The 22,707-nt window shown below is 36.3% G+C and overlaps 1 protein-coding gene across 1 annotated transcript in view; it reads left to right on the top strand.

The window, feature by feature from the left end:
* The window catches only part of NCAM2 (neural cell adhesion molecule 2), a gene marked incomplete at its 5' end in the record, with an annotated part of 71,339 nt that extends 57,168 nt beyond the window's left edge, over positions 1–14,171 (top strand). The window contains 3 exons of the mRNA XM_008949475.1: positions 3,626–3,830; positions 8,159–8,278; positions 13,861–14,171. Coding sequence (XP_008947723.1) covers positions 3,626–3,830; positions 8,159–8,278; positions 13,861–13,972 — 437 coding nt within the window. The remainder of the gene's footprint in view (positions 1–3,625; positions 3,831–8,158; positions 8,279–13,860) is intronic.
* Positions 14,172–22,707: the final 8,536 nt, after the last annotated feature.

Raw genomic sequence — 22,707 nt, 5'->3', positions numbered from 1 at the left:
TTTTTTTATGTGATTTCTGAAGGTTTTAGAATCTTATTTCTACAAATACTAATTGATAAGTACTTATTTGAAGAAGTGCATGAATGAAATTACATTGTTTAAAGTTGGCAGTTTCCCTCATTATCATGGCGAGCTGTATTATATTATTGATGCTACATTCTATATAACAAAAAGACTTATTTTAATTGTAACATATTTTTGAAAAAATTATGATTAAAACTCATTCAGAACTAGGGAATTTACACTTTTTTTTTTTTTTATATCAGTGTTTTAAAGGGCTTCACTATGGTTAGATTACTAAGTCAGGTATACAATAAAGCTTTTTACAAAACTGTTAAGAACTGAATCTCACATTAACAACAAATTTTTATGATTTAAAATAAGCATGTTTTCAACTAGAAAAAAAAAGGTATATAATATATACTTTGTAGAACACAAAGTGGAACTAGTCTTTTAAGTCCTTTTGGTACACTGGAACACTGAGAAACAAACAAACAAAATTTAAATCATTGCTGTTTAAACCATTGCTGCTTATGTTTGTTGGGGTTTGTTTTTATTAAGAATTGTCACAGGAAAGCTAATCCAGATTAATTTTAGTTGAAAAGCTATATGTAGTATAACATCAACTTTTCATCCAGTCACTGAGTTAGTACTTCTGTGGATGTTGTACGATATTAAGCCAAAATTTCACATTGTTTTGATACCATAGATATATTCAGATACGACTTTTGAAAGCAGTCAGGACAGACCTGAGTCTGCTTTAACTGTAATTTGCATCAATTATACAACTGAGTTTTGTGGAAGCAGATAAACCAGTCCAAAGTCAAAGCAATTTAAGAAAGAACAGAAGATGAACCAAAGATGAACTTTTTCAAAATGAATGTTATATATTTTGATTAATATTAAACGTAAACCATAGCACAGATACCTTTAAAACCTATGACAGGCAAGAAGATTTATGACAGCCGTGCTCCTCACCCTGCCGCAGGATGTGGCCACGTTCCTGTCACTCTTTGAGGCATGGGAGATAAAGGAGAGAAATGCTGGGAAAGTATTTGCAATCATAAGAACATAATAATAAGATTTTCAAATATTATGAAGCATTTGTATGAACATTTGTATAAATTAATGTGTTGCAAGTAGGAAAAAGTAAGACTTGGAACTAGTAAGGCAGTAGAAAGGATGGGAAATGCTGAATGAAAAGGAGATTGTCAACCACAAAGACATAAAAATATGTGACACTCAAATACTTAGGTCTCAGACATCTCACCAATATCAAGAAGATGAAAAATGAAAACCAAAGTCTTCCCCACAACTATGGCAAATTACTGTGAATATAATTGTACAAAGGAATGATATCATTGCTATAAAGATTTCATCTGCCAGTGAAAATATTGTGTAGGCTTTTCTGGCACTGAATCTTTCAGGATGGAAAGCTTGCCACATCAAAAAGTTCCAATGACACTTGAAATGCTTTTTACATCAATGAAAAGTGTCTCTCCATGGTAAAGACATCTTAACACTGCATGGAAAAAAAAAAAAAAGAAAAAAATCCTAAAAATACAACAGCAACAAAACAAGTACAAATCCCTTTAAAAATACAGATTAAAAGACCCTAATTTTTCTCATCTGCATTCTGTTTAGTGGTTAAGAAGGTATAAAGAGGAAAACTTACTGTATAAGATCTCTAGAACTGGACTTTATAGATCTTACTGGTATTAGATCTGCTGAAATATCTGAGCTTTTCTGTAAACTAGAATAAAATATCTATTTCTTCCTGGCAATTCAGAATGGTAAGCACAAATGACTAAAGTTTACAAAGAAAGTCATCAATTAGATGGGTGGATGTACTGAAGAAGTATGTTTTGGAAGATGTATCAGAAATTGATAACACATAATATTTACTAGGAATGTTGATGTTAAAAAAAAAAAAAAAAAATAAATCATGTGAAATGTCATCTTCCAGCATTGCTGGTGAGGCAATGCATAAAAGATACATAATTTCATTGCTGGGCCATTATTTTTGTTTTTTATAGAGTGGGTTTAAAGTCTTTTTGAAGAAAAGATAACTTTGAAGTAATATTTGTCTGTTTATCTGCCTATCCATCCATGTAATTATATACATTGAATTCTGGCTTATTTCATAATAGCATTCTGAAGAACAGTTCTATAATAAAACAACCCATACAATAGGCAATGAAATCAACTGCATAAAAATTAAAATGTTCCCCTTCTTTTGAAAATAGTTTTTGCATTTCCATTTAAGAGTTCTGTCACATAGGCTAAGGAAGCATATATTGCTGTTAGTATGTATTGATTTAGAAGTCCTCAAGAAAACAATTTTCAAATTATATTTGAAAGGGTAAGTAGATATTTTCTTAAAAGTCAGTTAAGCAGGAATATGAAAGCCTAAACGTTATTCTTAATCTGAAAACAGATGACTGTGTATCAAGGAGGTGGAAGAGAAAGAGGAGGAAGATGGTAGTAGTAGCCCATTAAAACTTTTATATTAAATCAGGTTATATTGTGGTTTGGTGTCTATTACAGCAGTATTCATGCAGTCTTCTGTCAGAAAAATCTTGGTTTTATTTTGGCAACAGCATCACACAAGGCAATTGTGACTGACCCATTTCCAATCTAGACTGACACCTCCTTGAATGAGCTGCGTGTGTGAACCATTACTGACTTGACTCTTTTCCCCCTAATTTATTGATCCAATACAAGTCATGAGAGTCCTGTATAAGGTGACCTGTATAAGGGTCATTTGAGTTCACAAACACAGTACTTGTTCTTCTGAGAGTCACACCATTCAAAACAGTCTGTAGAATTACTGTCTGTTATGGAAATGTCAATTGTGTTAAAACATTAAAATATTTTTTTCTGAGATTTCCAATTAATTACAATTACCTAAGCATCAGCTGTCATAAAACAAATACAGGAAGCAGGTTCAGGTGTGGAATATGTTTATTTTGAAGTGTAATACTGTTTTTTCAAGGTAGAAGACTATACAAAATGAGTTCCTAACCCCATAATAATTTAATAATATTCATTATGTTTCTTATACTAATTTATTGAAGACTGTGTGCACTGTTTGCAGATTAAATAGCTTGAATTAACTTCTTTGAAGACTTTTTTCATTCTACTTTAATTCAAAAAATGACCTTTATAAGAATAAATACTCTTTTGACAGTCTTTTAAACCTTTCAGTAATTCTGCTCTAGCACAGCTGCTAATTAATTATGTTGAAATGTGTAAAATTACAATTTTTATCAACTATTATTATGTTGAACATAGCAAATATTTTTCTTAGACAGCATACTGATACCCTCAGTCTTGGAATGTTAAGTTGTAGTGTCATTTGTTATTAAATAATCCCATTTTTGCTCTGCAACTATATTGGAATTTTGGCAATGGGAAGATTTTACAGGGAAAACATGTATTTTGTAATTTTTTAAATCAGGTTCTATAAATGCCTCATCTTCAGGACTGTTTATTTCCATTAATTGCTGAATGGTTAATTTCTAAACATTCTTTAGCCTCCTGGCCTACAGCTTAAATGCTTTAGAAAATACTATATTTTTTTGGATTAATTTTATTAATAAATTTTAATTTTCTTTTATTCAAGACACTCTTTTTAATGGTCTTGGACTTGGTGCTGTCATTGGCCTGGGAGTGGCAGCCCTTTTGTTAATCCTGGTTGTGACTGATGTTAGCTGCTTCTTTGTACGACAATGTGGATTGCTAATGTGCATCACCAGGAGGATCTGTGGGAAAAAGAACGGTTCAAGTGGAAAAAGTAAAGAACTGGAAGAAGGAAAGGCTGCTTACTTGTGAGTATTGGTCACATATTTTGGAAACTTCATTAAAAGAAAAAGTCGGCTGTCCAACTTACATTTACTTTATGGCCATTTTGTGGTATGGCAAAGGGAATTAATAAAATGTTTTTATTACTTGGAAAAATGTTCCTCTGAAATGTATAGAATTGTTTGTGGTCAAATGTTGCCTTAAAAGAAAAAATGGTCACAGAAAAAGGCATTTACCATCTCTCACTTTAAGATGGCCTCTTTCTGCAGCTTGACACAAAGGAAATCAGTTGTAATTCAGTAATAGTTACAGGCACATCTTTGGTCCATGAGGAACAGGTAACAGATCATTTTAACTCCGATTCTACAAATCCATCTTTGAGCTTCTAATACCCAAAAACTCAGCATATGCTTGTGGCAGTGCCAGTAAATCTGGGAGTAAAGGACATAGTATTACAGAAAATCTGTGAAGGAGTTTTTCTTCTCAGATATAGCACTTGATGGAAAAACTTGTTTTTTAACCATAGACCTTAGGAATAAAGAGTATCATTGATTTTTAAAAATAGGAGTGCTGAGTTGGATGTGGGTGAAATGCTGGTGACCATGATTATTCTTCACAGCAACAGTCAATGACTGCGAAACATAAAAGGGGAATAAACAATCCTGATTCTCACAAATACCCTGTTGTAGTGGCTGTTTCATCAGACAAATGTGAATGAACTGATCATTTACGTGCAAATATGTTACCTTAAATGATAAGAGTTGATCATGAGAGCTCTGGCAAAGCTGTTTAAGTGCTGATTGCATACACTAATAAGACATTAAAGACCCAACCTTTACAGAGTTCTCAAAAGGTAAGATGGAGAGAGGATTACTTATGGTCCCTCATTTTAAGCAGTTCCATTATTACACTAAAAAAATGCATAGTTTCCTCATTAGATAGACTTCTTATGCATACACAGTTATTTTTGTGAGAATGCTGTCTTGTGGTTTAAATAACATTAGCTAGTCCAGTTTCTGTGTGCTGCAGTGCTGCATTTCCCAGTAGTTAGGCCTCGCAGTTCATTCTCCTGCACCTTCCCAGATCCCATCCTTCCCCAGATGCCTGTAAAGCAGGTCAGATTTTGCAGCCCTCATTATCTATAGCTGGACCGGGCTTCTTCCCTGTCAGCAGTAGAGATGTAAATGTCTTTCTTGAGTTTAGTTTGGGCTGTTTGGATTCAGAGGTGGTGTCTTTGTTAGGTAAGTTCATTTTGTTTCTTAGATTCTTTTGGAAACAGTTCCATAAAGCAAAACCAATCATGAGCAGGCACAGAGTATTTACATCAAATAATGTTTCTGAATATAATTTACACCCTAAAATAACAGTTTCCTAATTCTCCACAACTTACAGTAAGAGAAGGAATAACAGCATTTTTTCTGTTGTGCGAAGGCAGCGTGTCCGGGTCAATAGAATCAAGATGTGAAGCTTCTGGCTCTGGCTCAGCTGTCATTTCCTGTTGAGTGCACCTCTTCAGTTTATGCTTTGATTTCTCATTCAAGAAGTGACCAAATATGAATTGGTGTGCAGACCCTCCTGAATGGGAAGACCTTAGGGAGCCAAAGTTGCAAATGTCACTCGACAGCAGTTTATATGTTTCTATCAACACATCATATCCAAATGCCATTAGTCCATGCTGTCCCAGAAAGCATAAAGCTGGTGACTTAGCATTTATTCCTCTGTGCAAGAATAATCCTCTTACTTAATTATATTTTTTCCTTGTTGGGGTGATCTTGAGTCAATCAGAATTTAAAATATTTGAGACTGTTCTTAGTTCAACCTGTTTGCTGCATAAGTAAACTGTCAAGCTAAAATTTTGAAATAGGCTTTAAGTGTTGAAATTTGAAGTTATATCACGCTAACTTCCATTCCCTAAAATACACTGACATTTCCCTGGTTTAAATATGTCCGTTCACATTCTGGATTTGTGAGGGGATTTATGGTGCAATTCTTTGTTACTTTTGGATTGTAGGTTATGTATAGTTATTATTTTTGTCTTGCAGGTAATGAGTGTAGATGATACAATGTAATGTACACATAGCTACTTGGAACAGAAGTGACATAATGCATTTCCTACAAATCACTTCCCCTTCTGTGGAATTTTCATTTGTTATGCAGTTTTTCTACTTTCTGTACAGATCGATTCCTCAATCCTATGTGAACACTGTTTGTGAATAACGTCTTTTTTTAGGCTTCTGGTCATGCAATACTGTATGTTTGGCTGTAAGATTGTAGATGTACAGATAAACCAAGTAGAACTTGTAATTCCCTCCACAAGCCCTACTATGATCCATAATCTTTTCATAGATAGGGGGTAGCCATGAGTTATGTGCATCTTCTTCAGAAATGAACGTTGTATCCAATTGTGTGCCATAAAACAGAATTTCATTTGCAGAAGTGAATAAGGACAGGCAGTTTTTTTAAAAAAATAATCAGAATATATTAGACTTCTAGCCATTAGTTCTTCACTAGTCAACTTATTAGCCACACATTTATCTTAGCTACACTCTTATTAACCTACAAAGATTTTCCATGAGGATACCTGCCAGAGAATGGTAAAATTTCTCCAGGGACTTCCTGAATAGATTGATTATTGTAGTTGAAACACTGTTTAATGATTATCTTCTCATGTACAATATGAAAATGTGAGATATTAATTAGACAGGGGTTCAGTAGGTCTTTACTATGGCACATAGCAGTCTGACTGCTCTCTAGAATGCCACAGGTCTGGAAAATAGTCTGTTAAATATAAAAGTGATTGTTCACTTTCAAAATTGTTAACCTGCATTTCCAAACTACAGCTGATGAAGTTCCTGGATGCAATTCCTTATCTGATGACAGGAATTGAGATTAAATATTTATGTAGAAAGAGGTTTTATTTTGGAAATATCAGATGTATCTTGGGTCTCCTTTGATCTGCCCTCTGATAGTAAAATTATATGCAAGTTAATTAGTAGTAATATTGTTAATACTTCTGTAGCAGTGAGCAGTTATTTCCACATCATGGCCATATTATTAAGAGCAGCACTGCAGAGAAAGACTTAGAGGTACTGGTGGATTAAAAGCTGGACTTGAGCCAGCAACATGCACTTGCGGTTCGGAAAGCCAACTGTATCCTGGGCTGCATCAAAAGAAGTGTGGCCAGCAGGTCCGGGGAGGTGATTCCGCTCTCATGAGATCCCACCTGGACTACTGTGTCCAGCGCTGGAGTCCTTAATCTGGGAAAGACATGAACCTGTTGGAGTAGGTGCAGGGGAGGGCCACAAAAATGATCAGAAGGATGGGACCCCTCTCCTGTGAGGACAGGCTGAAAGAGTTGGGGTTGTTCATCCTGGAGAAGAGAAGGCTCCAGCGTTCACCTTGTTGCAGCCTTTCATTACTTGAAGGGGACCTATAAGAAATATGGAGAGAGACATTTTAATAGGACCTGTTGCAATAGTACAAGGTGTAATGGTTTTAAAGACAAAAAGAGTAGATTCAGACTAGATCTAAAGAAGAAATTTATTTTTACAGTGACTGTGTTGAAACACTGGAACAGGTTACCCAGAGAGGTGGTAGATGCCCCATCCCTGGAAACAAATTCAAGATCAGATTGGACAGGGCTTTGAATAACCTGATCTATTTGAAGATGTCCTTGCTCATTGTAGTGATGTTGGACTTGATGACCTTTAAAGGTCCCTTCCAACCCAAATTATGGTTCTGTACAAAAGCGTAATGTCAATACTCATTGCTCCATCTTCCTTACAATTCATTGTCCCATTAGCACATTTAAATAACTGTGAGACGCTAGCATTTGTTCCTACAATGGGGAAAATATGACATAGAAAGAGTTTTTTCTACCAGTGTGAGCAGTAGGAGCTAGGTTCTGATAACAGAAGAGGTCTTTACCCTGTTCTGGCAGCTGGACATTAAAGTACACTTTTATACTAATATAAAGGTTCTTTGCACTGCCAGAAAACTTCATGCACAAGTAAGCACCACGGACTATATTTTATTATACTAGGTTAGGAAAGTTCATATCTATTTCCATGAAAAGCCCATCCTCTTATTACTTAGTCATTTAAAAAGTGCTCTTTTGAGATGCTATCTATGATGTTTACAAAGTTAGGTAAGTAAGCATGGATACAGGATGCTTTGAAGACTTCAAGGAATTGGGAACATGCTGTTAAACGTGTCTCGGTGGTGTTAGTCGCTGACGATTAGTTCTGCATTTTCTTTGCTGAGATTTGAGAGAAGAGATCTTGGTAATTAGTTTTGTGCAATGTATATGGTTAATTTGATGACACAAGACTAAGACTTTTAAAATAATTTTTAGGAAAGATGGATCAAAAGAACCAATAGTGGAAATGAGAACAGAGGATGAAAGAATTACCAATCATGAAGACGGGAGCCCAGTAAATGAGCCAAATGAAACAACTCCCCTCACAGAGCCAGAGTAAGTAGCCTGACATTCCCTGGAGTTTCACTCAAGCTCCTCCTGGCTTCTTGCACTCTGGGAGGGAGATATGGGGCATCGCAAGAATGTTGCTCTGCAGCAATGCAGTGTACAAGAGTGATTATTAAAATTATTTATTTTTGTTTTACAATAATCAATCTAAATCATGGTAACCCACATACAGTGACTGAGATTATCACTTGACGTTTTTCTCTTTCTGTGACCTGGAGTATAACCACATCTGGGCATTATCCAGCCCTTGGATGGGAACACCTGACAGTGGCAGTCCTGCAGTGTGTTCTTACACTGCCACCTGTTTGGAGGTTAGCAAGTAACCAGGGAAATTTTCTGGCCCTCCCTTCTGCCCTGACACCTGAGGAGCTCCTCCTGTTGTTTTGGAGAAAACAGACCTTGTGTCAGGGCAGGGGGCCACAGACAACACTGCTGACCAGGAGCCCCATGTAGGTTGTAAGTAGCCCCTGCCCATCCCTGGCCCTGGTGGCTCACAGACTCACACGCTGCTGCTGCTGCTCCCAGCTCTGCCCACAGCATTCAGGGGCTTGAGGGTAAGGGCAAGTCTCTGTCTGCACTCTCCGGCTCCTCGACTGCACCAGAGCTTACCCCAATGCTCCTCTCCTGCTCCTGGGTGACCTCCAAACCCTGCGAGGAACCGTGGCCAGCAGAGGCAGGCCACAGTCCTGTTGCCTTCTCTCAGCCCTGGCACCCACAGACACCTTCCCCCCACAGCACTCCTGGCCCTGCAGTGGTAGCTCTGCAGACGTACAAGTATCTTTTTAGTCAGGCGGATCTGATCTTTGCCACTTACCCATCAGTGATTAACCATGCTGCAGGAGTAATCTCCTGACTCTCAGATTGCCTTAGATTGCATTACATACACGTCCCCACATACATCCTGTACGTAGGGCACAATGATCTCATGCCCCAGAAACCCAGCTCCTCATAGGATGGTCCTTCCTGCTTTCACATTCACCCATCTGAGAGCTTAGCTCAGTATTTAAGTCCTCTGGATTAATAGGGCTGATGGGCAGCCACTTTGCTGGGTTCCCTCATGCCCTCTTGCTGTCTCTGCAAGCTGCTGCCAGCACGGAATCTACAGTGGTTCTCAGCCAGGCTCACAGGCTGCAGCTGCCTCCTGAGTCGCAGGGACCAGCCTTGGGCTCAGGGGTCCCAGGCTCTGGCAGTACTGTCCCCTCCTGTTCTGTGCTGCAGCCCCTGGAGCAGATTAAACTGGGTGGAGTGGTTGGTGTTTGGTCCTGAACAGCACTTTTCCCAGCATGTGTGGAGGATAAAGCAACATTTGTGAAAGGGCACAAACAAGCTGTTATTTTGCTAAGCTCACTATTACAATGCAAGTTTCTGATAGGCTTCTTTTTTCCTTCTGAAAATTTAGTTTGAAGAGATACTAATATTTCAACAAGCTAATGATAGTACTATTCCTTTTATTGAGAGCCCACCTAGTGGTGCGGAAGGACATGAACTGATTGCTCAAGAGTTTCATTTCTGAACCTCAAAAGTTGATCGATTTGAAATTATTAAATAAAGCTCCAAGTTTCTTTGGTTTGAGCCCAAAGCTCTTCATGAGTTGTGAAAATCTCCTATCTCATGAGATGTTAAAGTTGGTCAGGGCTATGAAAACAGCTCTGTAACAATTATAGAAACTCACCTTTAATGGAATCACAGTTGTTTTTTTAAAAGGAGGGGATGTTTTATAAAAGAATCTTTTTTCTGAATCTTCTTTCTTTTCTTTCTGAAAAGACAACAAAATTGCCTTCTTTGTCATTATCTGGAACTGCAAAAGCCATTACCTTTAATAAGAAAAAAAGCTGTGTAATTGGCATTCCTAGTAGATGGGGAGGAATGGGATATTTTATTAGATAAGTACACATTAAGATATATTGTTCTTCAAACTTGTGTTAATTAAGTAATTATGGAATTTGTTGAATGATTTGTCATATGTTTGCTCTTCATATTAGAATTTGTAATGAGGGGCACTGTAGAGAACCCAGTTATCTAAGGAGTCAGAGGAGAGCAGTTGTAAACATTCTACAAGTCCAGCAGGCCTTGGATGTATTAGTGGATAAAGGCAGCAGAGCCACATTTTTTTATGATTCAAGACTATTTGTAGCATGAGGTCTTGCAAATATGACTGAGATGTATCTAGCAAAGGACATGATACCAGGAGAGATTAAATTCAGTTCTTCCTGCTTGTCCGAGTCATTAGAACACCTGACAGGAGTGAAATATAAGCAAGTTAAAATCAAAAATGTTTTATTATCTTAGGGGAGGGAGAAAGAATCAGTCAGTATTGACACGAAAAAGTAACTAAATCATAGGAACAGCTGATAAGGAGTTTGATGGGTATTTTGTCCTTGGGAGAATGGAACTGGTGAGAGATATTAATAATGATGACAGTTTTCTTCTTGGTAATTTGTTCTCCCACAACCAATGGCAAAAGACAGCAGTCCAAGGTACAGCTGGACAGAGGGCAGCTAAAGATTCAGGCCAGGGTCACTTAGGAAACCAAAGATGAATAGAGCATCATGCAATCAGGACATCTGAAGGGATGCTGTTAATAGGGGAACATGCAAAGACCTTCTGCTCAGATACAGGTCGTAACTGATAAAACAGGGAAGCAATATAAAGTACAGGTGAGATGCCACTAAAGGAAAGGGGGATGCGATAGGGTAGGAGTAAGTCTCTCAGGTGTAATAGCACAAAACCACATTGTCAGCAATAGGGGCTATCAGCCAGAAGGGCACACGCTGGGCAGGGTGAAGATGACCAGTGGGGATCTTGGGGAGAAGAGCTGAGCTTGCAGGAAGGAGAAGTTTCAAGAGCATTCCAGGCAGGCAATGTTCATACAAGATGGGGTTCATTGTGACTAATTACGGCTGTCTTAAAGGTATACAATATAAGCCTTCAGTTTAAATTAGATTAAATATTTTGAATAATTACTTGAATTATTTTGAATAATACCAAATTATACTCAGAACTTTAAATGCAATTTAAATGTTTGTGGGAAATAATAAAGACATGACTTCCTCTTACAATAATAGCATGTTTTCATTATATTGTTCAGCATATTATCCAGCAGTCTCGGTATTACGTTAGCTCAGATGACTCTTATTAAAGCCAGGTTTGGGATCTGTGTGTGACAGATGAGCACAAAGCACTTCTACCTGCGAGTCAACAAGTTTTAATAATGCTGGCAGGAAATCAATTTAAGCTGTGCATTTCATATCACATTTCTGTAATATGATTAAAATATCACGTGCAATGTGGTGCTATAATTACATTCCTAGTCTGACATTATTGTGTTTGTAGTATTGGCTGAGTTTTTTCTTAGTATTAATGAAGGTGGGCAAATTCCAGTATCAAAATAGCTAGGAGCCACTTTCCTATAAAATAAGAAAGTAAATATTCTAGTTAAAGTTTTGTATGGATAATATCAGGAGACTATGGCAGTTAGGCTTCATGCAGTGCTATAGGAAATGAATATTATTAATGATTGAAAACAGCCAGCTTTTGATTAAAGCAAAAGAATCTTTTAAAGTTCTCGAGTATTATTATTTATTTTTTTTAAAAAAAAAAAGCTTTTATTATAAAATGTTTTTAGATTTGAAAGTATTAGTCTGCCCACTTGGAAAATATGAAATTATTTCAAATAGATATAGCTAAAGAAAAATTAGTTATAGGAAAATGGGCATGATTAGAACATTTGAACATGATGTAGTTAACTAATAGCTTCACATCATGCCAAAAAAAAAAAACAAACACATTTTTAAAGAGAATAAGGTCAAAGAGTCGTGAATGGAGCTTATGAAGAGGAGAATTTGTAAAACATTTTTGTAGGGTTTTTTTTCCTTGCTTGCATTCAAAACACTGTTTGCATGAACCTGTATTTCAGTAATATGTAGTATCCTTCAACAGGTTTCTAGCAAATCTTCCTATTTCAAATAATTTGGAGTTATATGTAACATAATTAATCTGCTTCTCCAAAATCAATTTATTTAAATTTCCGCACAGTATATTCTGCCCGTTGCCCAGTTTTCACTTTGACTAAATATTTTCTTCCTTTCAACATGAACTTTTGAAAAATTACTCTGCCTTTATATAAAACTAGATTAAATTAGGTCTTTTTTTAAATACTAATTTAAGTGTTTTGCAATATCAGGCCTTCAACATGGATGCCTGCTTACCTAAAATGCGTCTCATGTGCCATGCTTCCTCTGGTCCACTGCTTTATTCTCTTTTAAAATAGAGTTGTGTTGATTCTGCTGTTTCCATTGTTTCAGGCATTGTGTTGTGGACTGAAATGTTTCCTTTGGGTGTGCCATGTAAAACAGACAATTACTAGAGACCTCCCTTTGTGCTCAGAGCTAGACAGCTGACATATATCCCACATATTTTACTGTAATAGCACAAGTTGCTCTGCTCTTTGATTTCTCTCAGATGTAGGTCGTGCTCATTGTTTAACCTCTAGATACACAACATCTTTCTTAGTTCATTTCAGACAACCTAAATTTCATAAGCAATGCCCATTTCATTTGGGTATTGCTGTGTTTTATTTGTTGTCATTAAACATTGTTATTACAAGACATTCCTAAGGGAACCTTTCTCAGAGAGGTTTTGAACAGTTTATTGGTCTCAGGGACATCAAAGCAATCACAGTGGAAGTTTACTGAAACATTTTACAGTTATTATGAATAAAAAGGCATATGCATACTATTCTCTAGTTAAAAAACAGAAAGCAAACCCAAACTGGAATCATGATTAACAGCTTTTAGCCCAGGGTACTCCTACAGGAACATCTCAGTAAACCATACATATTTTTGACAGCTCTATTTTTTTGACAGCTAATATTGGCAGTAGGGAATTAATGATTTCAAGACTTTTTTTAATTAAATCAATGTTTTGTCTTTCCTGTAAAGTAAGTCTGAGAACTCTGTGGCATTAAGGAATATAAAACTCTTCAGAGTTTTCACTAAGTTAGTCTTAAAAGAGCTATAAGTTATTAACACTGCTAGATTGTGTAATGCGCCAAAACTTTCTAAATAATAAAATAACTGACACTACCTCCTTGTGCTATAAGAATTTCTTCATGTATGTCTTGACATAACCTCCCATGATAGATGTCTTTTTTTGTATACAATTGAATTTATGTTTAGAAACAGACATTTAAAAAAGAGAACCATCTAGATTCAGCAAAAGACTTGAGTGTGTTTCATGGTAGCCTAGGAAAAACATACCTTTGTGATGTCTTGGGTCAAGTTATTTGGCATTCTGTTGTTTCTTTTGTTTTATTGAAGAAACTGTTTTGGGCAGCAGCAATGTTCTTATCAGGTGCCATTTAGCTTTTTCTGGCTTAATAGAAATGGAAATAATAGGAATTTCTTTAAAAGCAAGGAACCTCAGTGATCATAATAAAATAATTGTACATTATTGTCAATAAATTATTTTTTAGAAACACTGTGAACTGTAGAAGTGATACATATCTTGTAGGCTTAAATTCCAGATTGTGTTATTTACGTGTTACCATGATTATTCTTTTCTTCTGATAGGAAGCTGCCACTAAAGGAGGAAAATGGGAAAGAAGCTTTAAATCCAGAAACCATAGAAATCAAAGTTGCTAATGACATCATCCAGTCAAAAGAAGATGATAGCAAAGCATAATAAGATAAACTACAGCTGTCTGGATAATGCATTTGGATCGAAGTAACCACGTGACCAAAACTTTGCAGCTGACCTTAATTTCTTAGGAAACTTAAGCTTGGAATAGCTAGTACATGTGTACATATGATGAAACAGTTTCTGTCTACAGTTCCTTTCTATTTTTTTGTTAATTGTTTTAGTATGTATTTTGCTGACACCAAGTCCCATGGTATAAATTTGAAAAATCTGCAGAATACGATCTTTAATTTATTATACGACTATATGACAAAGTACATCTATTTAGAAGAGTAGTTACAAAGCATCCCTAACCACAAACAACATATCAGGTCTCTCCAGATCTCATAGTGCAAGCTACATACATGAAGTGACATATACTACTATATTTGTTTCCGTTTACAATAAAACAGAAGTTTAGGTTGCCTTTAAAAAACAAAATAAAACAAAACAGTCTTGGTATAATGCTTAAGACCTTAGCACTAGCAGACCCTTGGTAGTCATTCCAGCTCTGCTTATAACTTGAAGCAAACAAAAATAAAAGACACTTTTCAGAATAGAACCAGCTCATACCTGCAGTTTTACCCAATTTATTTGGTAAAGTAATAAGCTGATAAACTTGATACACAGATTTAAATAAAATTGGCAGAATATTTCATAGCACTATACTGGCCTCATACTAATGACATGAGTGTGATTCTGAAAGGCTCCAGGATTTTCAGTGCTTCTAGTTTGCTGTATTAAAATTTTGGAGGTTGCATGTAAACTAAAATGTAGCAAAGGTATGAAAAGAAAGTTTTTCTGATCATAATCTTGGCTTCAAGCAAAACCTTACAATAAACACAAGCTCAAATTATTTGTTCCAACTTATTTTTATATATACATTATTCATTCTTTAAGTTCTAATTATTTAGTCAAGGGATAAAAGTTAACTGATTGTAATAGATATATTTTCTACCTAAATCAGTACATGAAATATTAAAAATTATCCCTTGTTCCTTTATGATTTCATACCCTTTGTCTTAATAAAAACTCTCTAAGAACAGATGGAAAGGAGGACTTAGGCTAAACAGTTAGAAACAGTTTTAAATTATTAGCATCTTATATTTGACTCAACTGAGCATTCCTTAAGAGTCCTTTTTATTTTTCTGGTTAACATGCACCACTCTGAAATTTGACTCATTTATTTGATGCAAAATTCATTCATATTTGTTATGATTGATTTAATAGTGCCACTAACTGGAGCAATATATTTTGTTTCCTTTTCAGCATAGTGCATCCACACATACCAAACTCTTCAAAGTCTTGCTTTGGAAGAAATAAAAAACTCATATAGAAAAGTAGGTTGAAAAATTCTAATTGTTAGTAGTAAATTGTAGAGTACCTTGTGGATTTTCTACATCTAAGTCATATCTGAAATTTAAGTCTAACTTTATGCAGCAAATTACATCCTTTCTGTGCTGTATCTGAATTTTGCTCATATTTGAAGTCATCATACTTCACAATTTTTCACAGAATGTCATCAACCCTTAGCTGATATTTTGTAGTTATGGCAAAGTTGTTGACTTTTGTGCAGTAAAGCTGAAAGCAAAACATAAAAGACTACCTTAAATCTGGGGAAGTGGCAGGCTGACCTTCTTGTTAATCCAAGCTTTAGTGCATTTTAAAGAGCTGAGGAGAATATATTTAATTCATAGATCTTTCTTATTTTTCAAAGCAAAGTCATTTTATGTTGTTGGTTTGTTTTTTTCTTACAACTTTTCCTCACTTTTGGAAATACCTACAATGAACCAAGTAATTGAGTACCAAGGCATACCACTGGTGTGTCTAGGATAAGAGGGCAAGTTCACACAAAACCAGTACCAAAATGAAAAGAACAGATAAGAGGAAATAGCAGTGTGGGATGAAAGTCATGAAGGAGAATAATTTAAAAATAAGAATTTAAAATGCTGCAAAGAAGTTTCTCTAAATGCTAAGACCATACTTGCAGGTGAGGGAAAGATGAAGTCATTCCTTTCATTTCCTCTCATTCTTGCTCCCTACATACTGAGCGGGCAAGTACTACCAAATAGCTACTTGTCTGTTAAATTGGTCCTCTTTCTTTCTAAATGCACAGTGAGCAGGACTGCTTCTTAACCTATAATTAAGAGAACCAGTTGTCTCATTTATATATATGAATACAGATTCTTTCTACAAAGTATGTATTTGCATTTGGGCTTTCTTTTTCTATCAAAATGCAAGGAAGGGACCTGGGAAATTCCAGCAGGTGAGAATAATGTGCTTGATGTGGCTTGAACATTTGCAGTCACCATCATCTTATGCTATGGTTTTACCAAGATGAGAATGAAGGTAGTAAACATCCTTTCCTCTTCTACTTGCCATCACAAAGTTAGGTAGTGCCATGCTTCTTCACTTAAGTCAAGCTTCACTAGGCAAATGGTGCCTTTTCAAAAGCCGGCAAAATCATTTGCACAACGAGGTTCCTATACAACATGGGCAGAGCTAACCATGTCCTGGCTCAACCATAGAGACATTTCAAATTTTAGTACTTATTGAAACTTACCCAAAAATCCTTCATGGCCTAACAGCTACATATCTGGGTTTGGTTCAGTTGTTCAGTTTGTTTTCATTACATGTCATCTAATTACAATGTGAAGAGATTGGAGAATTTAAGAGGTCTTGTCAGCACATTTAGTAGTAGTATGCCTGTGCTACTCTTTACAAGTAAAATATAGTGCAAAACTCTTTAAATACTGGAAGCAAAAGTGTTTTGCGCTATATCGGACTACAAATCAAAAGCTATTTTCAGGAGTGTTTTCTTCCTGCTATTAAGTCTCTCGTTAGTTGGGCTATGAGAGGGCTGAGAATGCAACAGTCCTAAATTACTGATGGACTGTTCCAAGCATACCTTTTGGTCTGTGGATTAATAGGTTATCTCTTGTGCTTTGTCTCTGTGCTCTGCAGGAGAAAGCCAAACTATAACTATGAAAGAATGCTTAAAAACACTGATAATTTCAAATATTTCCAAATGAGGGACAGCACATAGTAATTTGTAAGATATGTGTAGAACTGGAATAACATATTTTCTTTCTTTTCTTATTCTAGACTAAAAAGAAAAAAAAAAACAGGTATCTGTATAAATGTCACTTTTACTGTCTAAAAGTAATTTTAAGTGTTAGTATGAGATGTCAGAAGAGTTGACAAAATATAACTATTTGTAAAAGTAATCTGAATTGTTACACTAACATACTCCAGGGATGAGGGTGGGAGGGAGCCATTGAAATTCTTAATTATATGGAATGTGGCAGTGACAATCTCTCTTCAACACAAAATGAGGGGTAAAATTAACTAAAATTACTTAGAGCTTTTGGTATTTTTTTAGTAGACCTGAATTCTGATTTACCACTATAGTAGCAAAAGTTTTAAGCAGTGTTTTGCAATTTAGTATACAAATATACTCTTGAGAGTTTTTTCTGGTTTGGTTTGTTTACTTGTTTTATTCAACTTCTGAGATTTTTTTCTGTGGTTGCCGAAATATTTACTGTTCTGGTCATGCTAATGCATAATGTGACAAAGATTAATTTATTTAGGCCTCAGTCTTGCAAGAAATTTTATGTGACTGAACCCACTCCTCATCAGACACCTCACTGACATAATTTGTGTTAGTGTGAGTAGGAGGATGGATGTACTTTCATAGGGGAGCTTGCAGGATTGGGCCTATTTTCTATCTCTTCATAGATATATACAGCATATGTACACAGTGACAGTCATCTCCAAAGGCTGTTTGACAGCGAGTCCTGGTATAGTAAATTCCACCTGCTGTCTTGAGCCTCTGCATTGATGTTCATCCAAAAAAGTGGCTTTCTTTTATGATGGTAATTACTTCAATTATTTATTTAAGTGCCAATCATCAAACTGTAGTATAATAATCATGCAATTTTTCTGTTTCCTAGACTGGATAATGGAAATGTATTTGTGCCTTTTGATAGCATGCCACTCTGCTTTATTAAAGAAAAATCTTCAATAATTTGTCTACAAAGCCTGTTTAAAATATTTGAAATCTTTACCATGACATACTTTTCTGCTCAGATATGCTCAAATACTCACTTCAAGTAAACTGGAGATAATATTCTCAAATCACGTAAATAGTTGAAACAAAACGTTTGCAAAAATCTATTGAGATCACAGTTCTAGTGAGGGTCACAGTGGGTGTATTACTGCTGAAAATATTCAAGTAGATGGAGTACGTGCTGGGTGTATAGGGGTGTTTTGACCAATTTGTCAAGTTGAAGAGTCAGATAGAAAATCTCCTTAGTTCTCTTTGGATACTTAGACCTAAAATATTAAGGTCCTTTCTCAAATCTGAAATATGATGAGGAGAATCTTCCCACCATTTTACCTCTGGAGTAAAAAACTACAGTGGGTATTTGTTTTGCAGTCATTTGTGGCCTCACCATCTCTGTGTAAGCTGTCATAGGAAGTGATATCTTTGTAAAGTAGTTGTTGTGTCTGATGGGTGACATTTACTCCTGATTAAAAGGCCTCCAAAAAGACCATTTACTGAAAAAGCTCATGACCACTATTACGAATTTTCTGTGGAGGGGTGTTGAGAGCACTGCAAGAAGGGCCATTGTGGAATCCATGTCCCTCTGGGCTTTAAGACAAAAACTGACTTCAGTGGGGCCTAAATTTCATCTGTCCATCTCAGCAAGGATCTGTATAACCTCAGTTGATTGAGTTGCTTTTGTAAATCAGAATTTAATTGTAAATGGAACTGCAGTGCCCTGCCAGGCTCTTGTTAACCTTTTACACAGAGAAGGTTTTCCTATCAGAAGTGTGTAATGGTCAGGAAACATTGATAAAAATATCTGATTACAGTTGGATCCCATACATTACTATATGTCCAGAAAAAAAAAAAAAAAAAATAAAACATCCCTCTAAATAATTCAATGTGATTGTGATACTTCTTTAGGCAAAGATTAAAATATTCTAAGGAATGTTTCTTCTTAATACCTTTGTTTAACTTCAGGTACTTGTGCTGATTGATGCAAAGCCACCATGTTTAAATAAATCTTTTTTAAAAAGGACCCACCCCCTTTTTCAGATATTTTCATATCATTTTCTAGAGTTACCCAATCCACTTGACAGCAGTTCTGTAGTGGGTGGAGGAAAACCACTCACTAAGTTTTAAGTGATCTTCAATATTTCCAGTGCACGTATAATTGTGTTCTTATATAATTTTGAACCTGAGCCAAAAATAAGCCTTTATATTACAAATTTGGCTTTGGATCAGGTTCTGAGAAATCAGAATTTACCAGTCTATCTATCCTCCTAACAGGCATTGTGAGCCTCATGATGTTTGACTTTCAAACTTGAATATTGGCCATTTTTAGCCCAGAGAAATGAAATAAATATTTATTGCCAAATTTGTATTGGCAGTTTTTAAGTCACAGGTGAGATCGGGAGTGGGTGAGATGACCAGATGCAGTGCCAACAGGATTCAGGAAAGCCATTACCAGAGAGAACAGGTGCCAAAGAGTGAGCCAAGAGACGGCTCTGATACCAGGAGCATCTTTCCTTAGCAGTGACAAGGGACATGGGGAGATACCAAAACAAGAAAGGCTGCTGAAGGCTGTTGCCAAAAGGCAGGGTGCTGCGGGCAGTGAAAACTAGAGGAGGGGGAACATTAACCCTCCCTTATCCTTTAGCTCTACCATGTAAGCAAGCTACATTTTTAAACCTAAAATGGAGGGTTGGGGAAAGGGAAAACAAACCCTCAAAGTCTGTAGAACAGTCACAAATATATAAAGCAGTCAGACCCCTAAGAAGATAATTTTGTTGCTCATGGTGTAGAGTTCTAAGAATTTTGAACTACTTAAAAGTTTTAAAAGCTAATCTCTTTCCTGCTACAAAGAGCACTCGGTATGTATTTGTATGCTGTGTACAATATAAGCTAAAGCATACCATATATTGTTTTTGTTATTCCACACGTTGTCGACAGCTCACTTGCGATATATGCCACCTGAATTATATATTGATAAGTTAGCTACCACCGGAGCTAATTTGTTTATTGTTCCAAAAATCTTATGTCCCTATGAAATGCTGTGTATATATATATATCTCTATACTGTAAAAAGAAGTAATATCGCAGATGCTGGTTTTGTATTTATGAAAGACATTGAAAGTATGGCTTAAAGTATATCAATTATTTGTCACTCTTCACCATTTGTATATTAATAGTAAAGATACTTTTACTTTAATGAAGTGTTGCAGTTACATTTATTTTTGCCAAGTGTCTTTTTGTCAAGATGTCTGATTTATTAGGAGTGTTATTGCCAAAAAGAAACATATCAATTATTTTCCCTCCATTATAGAAGTACTGAATAATGCTCAAGCAGCCCTGCAATTTATTATTCTCTTTTCTGTCAAAATACATCACTGCTATCAAAAACTACTATTATAGCATCCTGAGTACAGCTGAGCTTGAGGTCCATTATGATCAGCCCCCTAAATATTAGTGTTGAAAGATAATCTTGCTTTCCAAAGAATGTGAGTGCAACATTTTAAAGGTGTTTAGAGTATGCCAGAAAAAGAAATTATGAGCATAAGCTAGCCTGTTTTCCTGAAATTTAAACCTTCTGAAAGTCTTGTACTTGTGTTAGCACCACCAGGAACTGATGCTAACAGGTCAGGCACAGTATTCAATGAAATGGGCTTTTACTGCAGTGCTGGTTTGTATTCCACTAAGATGAAGGATGAGCAAAGCACACCCCACAAAATACAGCTTAGTCTTTTCCGTGAAATAGCAGAGGAACATCTATAACCTATTTTGACACAAATAAAATGAAGACTGAATTTCCATGGAAACTTGCTAGATTGTGTATTTGTGCCTAGGCATCAGCTTTTTGAGTGTCACCCAAGCTCTAACAAACTACACCAGCCAAAGAATGGAGGGGCTGTACACAGAGGGAAAAAATGTTTTGCCCAACAAAATCTTCACAACTATATCTTCTTCAAAATAAGTCATCTTGCAAAAAAGTCTCCTTGTACTGAATAACTGACCCTGAGGGAGCGGGCTCAGTGTCCTGTTAACATCAGTGTAACACTGGAAGTTTTTCATATAGTCACGTGTCTTGGTCAGAAGAAGACAGACTTCATCAAATGATGCATACTTTTAGTTCATGTATCTCGAGAGTCAATCAGTTCAGTGGACAGGCAGCAAGGTAGGTTCCCCTTTAATTTACAGGTAAGCAATAACTACAACTGTTGCAAATTACTGGTAATGCAAACAATGTATGATATCTTCAGAAGCAGTCTCAACTTTTTAAAATTCAGCCTTGCCACTATGTCATCCTCTGATTTATTTCAAACATGTTACTCAAAATACAAGAAAAATTATTTGAAAATATATTCAGGTATCTTGCTGAGGACAATTTATTTACCCATGTCGCTGCTAAGTTAGACATAACACTGCACAATAAAATAAATAAATAAAGCAAAATGCAAAAATGTATCACATGCAAAAGATAAGTAACTTTCTCATTTCTTAGCCCTAGCAGATACTGATAAACTATATTTGTAAGTTCATTCCTATGTGGAAAATACTTATGTTTGGAGATATGGTTAAAAACTTCACCGGTGAGTTAGTAAACACTTAATAAAAAAAACCAACAACAACAACAACAAAAATAAATTGAGCTTAGTTTCATGCTTAAATTTCTGTTAAAATCCTTTATGTAGCAAAAAGATGGAACTATATTTATGTCATATTAAAGCAAGCAAAAAAATATGTGCACAATCAGTTCCAGTATAAAGCATTGTCAATGGTGTTGCTGAAGATGCAGAATGAACCACATATGACAGCATGGTGATCAGGTCAGGAAATGAATTTCCAGAATTCTTTCAGGTACTCTGATGATAAAGTGAAAAAATCAAATTTAAAAAAGTTTTTTCTGCTGAGCAAATTCCATCTTTAGGAGTAAACTAGTGAGGGAGAAATTATATTTCACTATTTTTAAATTTAAAAAAGAATTTCATTCTCTTAGTCCATGACCTAATGAACAGATTTTACTTTGGCATATATTTGTGTCATGTGGTGGGGAAAAAATTAATAAATAGTCTCCTGCTGGCTGGTGACAATCAGAGGGGCAGCTCACCAGAGCCAGAGAGATGGAGAGCTAGTAAGGGCTTTCAACTTGCTGCCCTGAGACAGGCCAGGGGTGATGCATCAGGGCACTCCAAGGAAATCAAGGAGAATTGCCACAGGAGGACAACACATCCAGCCCAGCTGAAGTGCCTCTGTGCAAATGCACACAGCTTGGGCAACAAACAGGATGAATTAAGGGCCACTGTGCTGCTGGGATGCCATGACATAGTGGCTATTACTGAAACCTGGTGGGATCATTCCCATGACTGGAATGCAGGGATAGACGGGTACAAGCTCTTTAGGAAGGACAGGCAGGGAAGGAGAGGAGGAGGCGTTGCCCTCTATATCAGGGAGCATCTGGAATCAGTAGAGCTCCACCTGGGGAAGGATGATGACCTGGTTGAGAGTGTATGGGTTAAAATTAAAGGCAAGACAGGGGAGGGTGATGTTACTGTAGGGCTCTGCTACAGGCCACCCGACCAGCAGAACCAAGCAGATGAGGCCCTCCACAGGCAAATAGAAGCGGCTTCACGGTCACAAGCCCTGGTCCTCATGGGGGTTTTCAACCACCCTGACATCTGCTGGAGGGACAACA

Source organism: Merops nubicus, unplaced genomic scaffold (genome assembly GCF_000691845.1).
Source record: "Merops nubicus isolate BGI_N331 unplaced genomic scaffold, ASM69184v1 scaffold12001, whole genome shotgun sequence".
Taxonomy (NCBI): Eukaryota; Metazoa; Chordata; class Aves; order Coraciiformes; family Meropidae; genus Merops; species Merops nubicus.
Note: the sequence above shows the minus strand (reverse complement) of the source record. Positions and strands in the feature narration are given on the sequence as shown.